The sequence below is a fragment of the Chrysochloris asiatica genome, unplaced genomic scaffold (genome assembly GCF_000296735.1).
Source record: "Chrysochloris asiatica unplaced genomic scaffold, ChrAsi1.0 scaffold00176, whole genome shotgun sequence".
In the NCBI taxonomy this organism is placed as follows: domain Eukaryota; kingdom Metazoa; phylum Chordata; class Mammalia; order Afrosoricida; family Chrysochloridae; genus Chrysochloris; species Chrysochloris asiatica.
This window is the reverse complement of record NW_006408694.1, coordinates 2241157-2252081: the sequence shown is the minus strand read 5'-3', so window position 1 is coordinate 2252081 and position 10925 is coordinate 2241157. Positions and strand designations below refer to the sequence as shown.

The window sequence follows — 10925 nt, the reverse complement described above, 5'->3', positions numbered from 1 at the left end:
CCGCAATGATTACCTTGCTTCTGAAAACTTTAACAGGCAATAAAACCTACGATGGTTGATGAACAATTGCAAAGTCAATAACATCTATTAACTCCCCATTCCCCCCACCCAACAGGCAAAGCAGCAGAAAGTCTCTGGAGTTTAACCAGTTCTCTAAGAGTTAAACAGTTCTTAAAGTCTTCTCTGCTGTGGAAACGGCTAGCTGGGTCCTTGGTGTTCTTGCCAGAGGGGCCTCCATGGAGATGCAGATGCCGTCACTCTTTCAGATGGGTCCTCGGTGAATGCTGGCTCCCTCAGGCAGGGTTGCTCCGAAGAGGGAGAAGTGGCTGTCCTCTTGCTATAGGGTCGAATTAGTCAGGCTGGAATCCATACTGGAGAGTTTTTAACCTGTAACACAGACTAAAACTCTCACCCCTTGGTTAATTGTGTAATAAAAACACATTCCAGCATCTTAACAGGATTCTCCCCCATTCCAATCATGACTCAATCCTTGTGTCTCAGAGCCCTGCTGTTGCAAGATTCTCCATGGTTTTTGATGAGAGATCCACAGCCATTGGAATTGTTGTTTTCATGTAGTTAATATATTGCTTTCTTTGGCTGCTTTAAAATTTTCTGTCTTTTCAGCAGTTTGACTATAGTATTTCTGGACATAGCTCTATTTGGGCTCATTCTGTTTGGGTTTCACTGAACTTCTTGAATTTGTCATTGTTTGTCTTTCCCCCAATTTGGAAGGTTTTCAACAACTGATTCTTTAAATATGCTCTCCTCTGGTACCACATCACATGAAGATTAGGTCTTTTGTTAGTATCCCACTGGTATCTAAGGTCCTATTGATTAAAAATTATTTTCTCTGTTACCATCTGGATACTTTTTGATTTATCTGTAAGTACACCGATGCTTTCCTGTGTCTTTTCTATTCTTCTCTCAAACCCATCCACTCAGGTTTTAAAATTTGATTATTGTGGTTTTTTTTTTCCATTCTAAACTTTCCTTTTGTTTTTTCTTGAAATTTTCTACTTTTTTGCCAAGACTTTATCCCCGTTGGTTTTAGTAGTGTTCATGACTGGTTGTGGGAACAGTTGTATAACAAATAGCTGCATTAAAGTTTTTGTCGGATAATTCCAATAACTGTCATCTTGGAGTTGGTGTGTCTGTGCATTGTCTGTTCCCATGTGAGTTGAGATTTTACTAGTTCTTCATATATTGAGTAATTTTTTTTCTATTCTGGAAATTTTATGCATTGTTATATGAAACCCTAGACCTTATTTAAATCCTATGGAGAAAATGTGCATACTTTTGTTTTAGCAGGAGTTGACAATTAACTGATTCGTTTCAGGCCACAGATTCCAATCTGTCTCCCATGGGTTGTGGTTTTGATGTCAGTACTAGTTCTGAAGCCTTCAAAATGCTTTTCAGATCTGTTTTATATGTATACTACTCAGTGGCTCATCTGAGGTCTATGAGAACTTGAAAATCTTTTCCGCATTTTACCTCTTTTTATAAGGACCCTTCTTTAGAATCTTAGATCAAAATGCTCAGTAATGATAGCCATGAGCCATTTATTTCATCTTGTGTCATGGTAAAGGAGGCAGTTGTTCATGGAGGTAATTAGTCATGCATTCCATATCCTCCCCTCCTCTCCTTCATCCTCTGTTATTCCAGGTAACTTGAGACTCTGGTAGCGTAGTGGTTACGAATCAAGCTGCAAACCGCAAGGTCAGCAGTTCGAAACTACTGGCTGCTCTGTGGGAGAAAGATGAGGCGTTCTACTCCCGTAAAGATTAACAGCCTCGGAAACCCTGTGCAGGGTCGCTATGAGTCGGAACCAACACCATGGCACATAACAACAACAACAGAGACCAATAGTTGTACCTTGGATGACTGCTTGCAAGCTTTTAGAAACTCAGCCACTATGTAATGAACTAGGAAGTATAACAGAAGTACTAAAGATATTATTAAGCCAGTTAACTGGGATGTTCCATGAAGTCATGAACCTAAAGTACTGAACAAAGCAGCCAAATCCAGTGAGCTTTTTGGTTGTACATAAGCAGCTTCAACAGTTACTCTCTTTTATTTTTGGTCATTGTTGTAAATATGTCTATCACATAACTATTGAAGGAGATTTTAAAGAGGGAGAATATCTACACCTTTTCTGCATTAAGAGTTCCATTTCCTGTTTCTGGTGCCAGATCTAGAGAACTTTACCAGAGCTCTTGATGTCTGAGCCCCTGGGTCAACTTCCAGGTTTTTGGTTCATTGAGTTGATTGGGGAGACAGTAGGAGGGAAAATGGTAAACTGTCAACTTTGTTGTTGTTGTTAAGTGCCATCAAGTTGGTTACAACCCATAACGACTCTATCTGTATAGGGTTTCTGAGGAGCAGCTGGTGAGCTTGAACTGCCTACCTTGTGGTTCAAACTGATCTTGCAGTCCAGCACATTAACCCACAGTACCACAATAGGACTGTCAGTTTAGCTTACTTCAAATTCTAGTCTTCTTTTCCAATTGTCCTGCTAAGGTTTACTTTTCAGCTTTTATGTGGCTTTCCTATGTATTCTATCCTCATTTCATAGCTAAAAAACTGTTCTGAAAGGTCATTTAAACCACAAGGTTGGCAGTTCAAATTCACCAGCCACTCCTTGGAAACCGTACACAGGGTCTCTATGAGTCAGAACTGACTCAATGGCATTTAACAATAACAGTATTCAGTAGGAGTGATTGCGTGGACTGTTTTACCCCAACTTACCTGAAACTTGCGCTCTTGATAATCTATAAATGCTCTTTTTTTTTTTTTTTTTTTTTTATCATGTGACTAATGCTTGGCATAAAAAATGTGTATTTTTTTTCTGTTGTCAGTGACAATATATGAAGTGCACATGGCAACGGGTGACCTATGGAATGCTGGAACAAAAGCAAATGTCTATATTTCTATCTATGGAGAAAATGGAGATACAGGATCTAGACAACTATTTAGATCCAAAAATGCCTTCAATTTTTTAAGAGGACAAGTAAGTGACAAAAGTTTTATATATAATAACTTTTTATTATCAAATCTGAAATTGAATACATCATTTTCACTGTTACTATTAACATATATAAGGAGTTCTGGTGGTACAGTGGTTAAGCACTTGGTTGCTAACTGAAAGCTTGCATGTGTGAAACCATCCAGTGGGAATAAGACCTGAGGATCTGCTTCTGTAAAGATTACAGCCTAGAAAATGCTACAGCATAGTCACATGTGGTTGCTATGAGTCAAAATGGAATCAAAGCCACCAAACAGCAACAAAACAACACAACATTACACAGGAGCCAAGTAAACATTACTCAAGTAACACAGGACACCAGTCAAAAAAATCAGGTGACACTTTGCATTAGGCAAATCTGTTGAAAAAGACCTTTTTAGAGTGTTAAAGGACAAAGATGTCACTTTGAGGAGTAAGGTGTGCCTGACAAAAGTCATGGTATTTTCAATCACTTCATATGCATGCAAAATCTGGACAATGAATGAATAAGGACTGCTGTAGAAGAATGAATGAATTTGATTACGGTGTTGGAGAAGAATATTGAAAGTACCATGGCCTACCAGATGAACGAACGAATCTGTTTTAGAAGTACAGCCAAAATGCTCCTTAGAAATGAGGATGGGTAGACTTTGTCTTTCCTACGTTGGATGTAGTGTTATGAGGGACTAGTTTGTGGAGAAGGACATTATGCTTGGAAAGGTAGACTAGGTGAAAAAGATGAAGATCCTCAATGGCATTGATTGACACAGTGACAAGGAACAAAGTGTTCAAATATAACAATTGTGAGGATAGTGAAGGACTAGGAACTGTTTTGTTCTGTTATACCTATATAGAGTCGCTGTAAGTCAGAATGGACTTAATGGTACTGAACAACAACATTACACAAGTAGTATTTAGACGTTGTTTTGTCTTGTTTTTGTTATAGTTTTTTATTTGATTCTTCATATTTCAGTTATTTCACTTTTCTCTGATGGCCCACCCAGTTCTTAAATCAGTGCATCTGGATATTTTCATTGCATATTCTTTTCATTTTAATAGTTTTTATATCAGTTATCATTAAATAAATATCATAATTTTCTTTGCCAATATTTTGTTATTGATAAAAACTATACCTCAGGGTACCTCCTTTGTGAGCAGATCTGTTTGATAGATTGCTGTTGTTGTTAAGTGCCATCAACTCAGTTCCAACTAACAGCAATTATGTATAGGGTTTCTGAGGAGTGGCTGGTGAGTTTGAACTGCTGACCTTGCAGTTCAAACTGAACTGTGGTCCAGTTCTGCTCCTCTGGTGCCATACCAGGACTCTGATAGATAGAGTGATAACAAAAATCTGTTGTCATTGAGTTGATTCTGACTCCTGGTGACCTCTTATATTACAGACTAGAACTCAACCATAGGATTGTCTTGTGTGTAACTTTAATGGAAGCAGATCTCCAGACTTGTTGTGGTAATGTTAGGTAGATTTGGATTGCCAACTTTTAGGTTAGCAGTCAAGAGCAAACTATTTGTGCTATTAAGGCACCTTGCTGTGTTGTTGTTAAGTACCACTGAGTCAGTTCCAACTCATGGTGGACCTGTATAGGATTGCTAAGGAGTGGGTTTGAACCACCAACCTTGTGGTTAGCAATCCAGTGTTTATCTGGCAGTGCCACACCAGGACTCCTTACACGTTAGAGATTAACCCGAATCAGACATGAACAGTATTTTTGGTTAATAAATAGTAATGGTTTTCCCACTCAATAGCTTATATATTTTTAACAGTGTATCTGATGAAGTGGTAGAATGATTCAAAGGAAAATTGTCTAGAAACAATAATTTCTTTTAGACAGATCAACACAAGGCTAGTCCCTATGAGGTGGAGGTTAAATACATCCCAAATTTCTGACTTTCCTGGGTGCTATTGTTATTGTTGCTAAATACCATCAAGTCAGTTCCAACTCACAGCAACCATGAATAGGGTTTCCAAGGAGTGGTTAGTGAATTTGAACCACCACTTGGCACTACACTTGATGTCAGTGGTTTGATATAATGTATTTGCAACCTCTGTCTTTCTTGCTGGCATTTTGTGCCTCAGAGGGTGCAAGAGGGTTCAATTTCTTTCTGCATTGATGTAGTGTTCCTATGGTCACAATTGGCCAACTTAAGGGAGTGTACTAACATATCTACTTGTTGATTCCAAACAACTTCTTATCCAGGAAGGGGCCTCTTTTGATGGGAATTATACGCCCTACTCTGATGTGTACTTTGAATTCCTACAATGCTTTCCATAGGTTCTTATCCCATGCAAGTTTCCCTTCAGTTACAGTCCAGCTTTCTACTGCTCATTTGCTTGACCATAGAGCCAGGCCATTGGTCCATGAATCAGTAAAATCCAGACATATGGACTTTCATCATTGTCCAATGATTTTGCCAATGCTAGGAAGACAGCATTCATTATTCCCGTTGAACCGAACTGTTCTTATGTTCTTCCATCAGGGTCTTTCCATCTGTTGGTCTTGATGCAGCAGTTTTCCACTTCAAATATTGTCCATATGCCCTGGAACCACCATCAGTGAACCAGGAAGCCTTCTGTTAGTCAGCAGAAAGTTGTTCATAGGGCATTATCCAGGTGTCAAAGAGCTCTGGCAGTTTTTCAGGTGGCCAAAGGATAGGACCCATGAGAAATGAGGCTACCTGTTTGTGGATATGATGAGTGCATCCTTGCATTCCATCAGTAGCTTCTTCTTGTATGAATCATTTCCATTTTATTATAGAACAATTTTGTGTACTACCTTTTTTTTTTTCAAGGTTTTTATTGTGAATTGAGTGATAGTTTACATGGGAGAACATCTATTTTACACTTACCATTTCATTGCAATAGTTACAATCTCCTTTGTGCATCATCATTCAAGAGTATTTGCTTCTATTCCCCCTGTTTTTTTATAGTGGGGATGTACACCCAAACACTCATGAATATATAAGTATTTAAACAACAAAAGGACACATTCTGCAAGCCTGCCTTCTGGCTGCCAGCACACAACCTTTCTCTTTTCATGAGTCTAGAGTCCTCAGCTGCTCTATCTCTCCATGTCCTCATCTCTACCTCCATCTCTGGTGTCACTGCTTCTCTGGATAGGGTCCCACATTCTATTTGTGCTCTTCTTCCTTAATGGTCCTAGTGTTCTCTGTACCTGGACTGTAAGATTAACTACTCCTTTTTTGTTACAAAACTTCTACTTTTACAGTTGTGACAGTCACAATTAGTCATGATAACAATCACTCACTACTGAATCATAAGAATCTTATCCCCATCTCCTTTCACCAGACCCATCTAGACAAGATAAAAACTATTCAGTGGGGTTTCTACCTTCCCCTGCACACTCCGAAACTAAATTCCCTTTTGAAAATTTGTAAGCCAGTTACTTACTGCCTTTATAGCCTTCTTTCCAACCCCCATTTTAGGTAGCCAATGTTTAAGTTGCTCATCCCTATCAACCCTGTATACATAGGGGATAGGATTGATACTTAATGTGCAGACTCCTTCCCTCTCAATTGGTACTTTGAGCTATTACATCCATAAGTATAGTTTAAGTTCATCAAATTGTAGCAGTTTACACTTGTTGTCTTTATTAATTTTTTTTTTTTTCATCTTCCTCTAGTCAAGTTCTGATTAGCAAGCCATCGAAACTAGGTTGAATGGGTACTATGTACAAGTTTGGCATCTCCCCTCACTTCATATCAGCTGGACACTTTGCTCTCAGCTCTATCCTTCTGTGGCTATGTCCTTGTCCATGGGCTCAGGAGTACCCAGATCTCACCCCACTTTGGACCAACCTAGCCCTTCCTCCTCTCTCTTACCTCCAGGTCAGCAAGAGTTTATGGACATTGTCTGACTCAGCCCATATCTTCATTGCTGCCTTTCCCCTCTTCCACTCACCAGTAGACCTACGTGGTTGCCAGCAAGCGTACATGCCTGCTGTTGTGTTCCTGTTGAGTTTCAGTGTTAGGGGGAAGGGGTTTGTCCTGAATGGACTTAATTGTTTGCTTTGATGGCTCCCCACAAAACAGCTTGCTTGTTCTTGTAGTAGCCAAACAGACTGCCATTTTTGTTTTACCTGCTGGTCTTTCTCTCAAGAAGCACTTTCTGTTCCTCTAGCTGCTCCAGGCTGGTCTGCTTGTCCTTTGAAAATGTACCACCTTTCTTATTTGAGTGTTAGACATCACTAATAACATTATAGGTGTCTTGGGTCTCATGATGATTTATGTCCTTCTTTCACTGAGACAGTCTCAATTAATGCACAATAGCAGACAGCTAATTGCTTTTCAGATTGCATCTGAAAACTTATTTGTCCAGGTAGTTGCAAGGCAGCATTCTCAAATTTTTTCATAAGTTCCGCTCTGCATAAGTACATATACCTTGTTGTTGCTAGACGCCATCGAGTCGGTACTGACTCATAGCGACCTATGCACAATAGAACAAAACACTGCCTGATCCTGGGCCAACTTCACAATTGTTGCCAAACTTGAGCCCATTGATGCTGCTACTTTGCCAATCTATCTCACTGGGGATCTTCTTCTTTATCTCTGACCCTCCACCTTACCAAACATGATATCCTTCTCCAGCAACAAGTCCTTCCTGACAATATGTCTGAAGTATGACAGACGAAGTTTGGCCATCCTGGCCTCCAAGGAGCACTCTGGCAGCACTTCTTCAAATACAGATCTGTTGGTTCTTTTACCAATGCATAGCACTTTCAATATTATCCTCCAACACCATAACTCAAAAGCATCAATTCTTCTATGGTCTTCCTTATTCCGTGTCCAGCTTTCACAAGCATATGAGGTTATTGAAAATACCATGGTTTGGGTCAGGCGCACCTTAGTCCTCAAGCACCTTAGTCCTCAAGCTGACATCTTTACTCTTCAACACTTTAAAAAGTTCCCGTGCAGCAGATTTGCCTAATGCAATACGTCATTTCATTTGTTGACTGCTTCTTCCATGAGTGTTGATAGTTGATACAAGAAGAATGAAGTCCTTGACAACTTCAATCTTTTCTCCATTGATAAGAATGTTATTTATTGGTTAAGTAGTGAGGATTTTTATTTTCCTTGCATTGAGATGCAATCTGTATCGAAGGCTATGTTCTTTGATTTTAAGTCCTCTTCACATTTAGCAAGCAAGGTTGTATCACCTGCATATCACAGGTTGTTAATGAGTCTTCCTCCAATCCTGATGCCACACTTTTTTTCATAGAATCCAGCTTCTCGGATTGTTTACTCAGCATGCAGGTTGAATAAGTATGATGAAAGAATACAACACTGTCACACACCTTTCTTAATTTTAAACCATTCAGTGTTCCCATGTTCTGTTCGAATAACTGCCTCTTGGTCCATGTACAGATTCCTGATGAGCACAATTATGTGTTCCAGAATACTCATACTTTGCAGTGTTGTCCATAGCTTGTCATGATCCACACAATTGAAAGCCTTTGTGTAGTCAATAAAGCACAGGTAAACATCTTTCTGGTATTCTCCACTTTCAGCCAAGATCCATTAGATATCAGCAATGATATCCCTCATTCCACAGGCTCTTCTGAATCCAGCTTGAACCTCTGGAAGTTCTCTGTCAATGTATGGTTGCAGCCGTTTCTGTATTACCTTTAGTAAAACTTTACTCGAATGGGATATCAAAGATATTGTCTGATGATTTCTGTATTCCATTGGGTCACCTCTCTTGGGAATGGGCACAATATGGATCTCTTACAATCAGTTGGCCAGACAGTTGTGTTCCAAATTTCTTGGGATAGATGAGTAAGTGCCTCCAGTGCTGCCTCACTTTCTTGAAAGATTTCAATTTTTAATCAATTCTTGGTGCCTTGTTCTTTGCCAATTCCTTCAATACACCTTGGACTTCTTCCTTCAGTATTATTGGCTCATGATCATATACTATGTCTTGAAACAGTTGAACATCAACCATTTCATTTTGGTACAGTGACTCTGTGTATTCCCTCCATCTTCTTCTTCTTCTTCTTTTTTAAGGTTTTTATTGTGGATTGAGTGAAAGATTACAGGACAAAGCATCAGTTTTACATTCAACAAATCATACACTTATTTCATTACAATGATTATAATCTCCTCCATGTACCATCAGTTAACAATATTTCTGTCTATTAACTTTAGCTTTTTAAAAAAAACAAACAAACAAAAACCCCTCAGGCATACATGATAATTTATACCTCCAAAGGGTACATTCTGCATATCTACCTCCTGGCCACCAGCTCTTATTCCCTCTCATCCCATGAATCTAGAGTCCTCAGCCACTCCCCGTTTCCGTGACTCCATCTCTGCCTCCTTCTCTGGCGTTGCTGCTTCTCTGGATAAGATCCCACATTCTGCTTGTGCTCATCTACCTTGATGGTCCTAGGGCCCTCTGTTTCTGAACTGTAAGATTAACCACTCCCTTGTTTTTGTTATAAAACTTCTACCTTTACAATTGTGACAGCCGCAATTAGTCATGATAATAATTATTCACTATTGAATCATATGAATCTTATCCCCATCTCTTTTCACCAGACCCATGTAGACAAGATGAAAACTTTGTAAGCCAGTCACTTTGTGCCTTTATCGCCCCCTCATTTTAGGTAGTCAGTGTCTAAGTTGCCCACCCCTAGCTACCCTGTGTGCAGAGGGGATAGCATTGATACTTGATGTGAAGACTCCTTCCCTCTCTGTTGGTATTTAGAATTAATACCAATTAATAATTGGTCAGGTTCATCAAATTGTAGCCATTTACCCTTGTTTCCTTTATAAAAAATTTTTTTTTGTGTGTGTGGTGATCTTCCTCTAGTTGAGTTCTGATTATGAAGCCATCGAGGCTAGGTCAAATGGGTACTGTCTGCAAGTTTGGGTGTTCTGGTGCACCTCCCCTCACTTCATATCAGCTGGATGCTTCACTCTCAGCTGTAGCCCTCTGTGGCTATGTCCTTGTCCATGGGCTCAAGTGTCCCCTGGTCTCACCACACTTTGGACCAACCAGCCATTCCTCTTCTCTCTTTCATCTCCATGTCAACGGGAGTCAATGGACTGTAGTTGAACTCAGCCCATTTCTTCATTGCTGCCTTTCCCCCTCTTCCACTCACCAGCAGACCAATGTGGTCTTCTTCCATGCTTGTTCATGTGTTCCCTTTGAGTTTCAGTCTTAGAGGGGAGTTTGTCCTGAAGGAACTTGATTGATGGCCTTGATGGCTTACTGGGGAACAGCTTGCTTATTCTTGTGCTAGCCAGTCATGCTGACATTTTTGTTTTGGGTTTTTCCTGATCTTTCTTTGAAGATGTATCTTCTGTTGCTCTAACTGTTCCTGGCTGCTCTGCTTGTCCTTGCTAGTGGGAATGTCCCATCTCATAAGGTTCTGGATGGGACTCAGGATTCCACCTAAGGTCCTATAGTCTGCAAAGGCTTTGCAAGAGGCCTGTTTCACTGGGCAAGTTTTAGAACTACTTTTAGGTATTCCAATCAGCTATAGGCTGAAGACAGGCTTACTAGTTTTCTGTAATCATGTTTCCCAACATTCTTTCTATCCCACTCAAGTGTTTATTTTACAATAGTAGGCAAGGGAAACCAATATTCATAAGACAGTCAAGCATTTTAGTATTATTTCCTCTCTTCAAGCTATGCCTAGCTCCCTGTACCACAAAGCCCTGTTATTCCAAGGTTGAGCATTCATCACTATTTACCTCTGTCCCACCTAGGTCATGCAAACCTGTCTCATTGTTCCCCTATCTATTTTTTTCTCTTACTTGTCCCCTTCTTGTATTGCCCTCCCTAACACCCAAACTAAGGAGCTCTGGTAGCGTAGTGGTTACGAATCGGGCTGCAAACCTTAAGGTCAGCGGTTCGAAACTACCAGCCGCTCCGCGGGAGAAA

General features: G+C 40.0%; 1 protein-coding gene across 1 annotated transcript in view; it reads left to right on the top strand.

Moving 5' to 3' along the window:
- LOC102810528 overlaps nt 1–10925 on the top strand; it is a 373438-nt gene that overhangs the window by 64303 nt on the left and 298210 nt on the right. The window contains exon 6 of the mRNA XM_006871864.1: nt 2856–3007. Within this exon, the coding sequence (XP_006871926.1) occupies nt 2856–3007 (152 nt within the window). The remainder of the gene's footprint in view (nt 1–2855; nt 3008–10925) is intronic.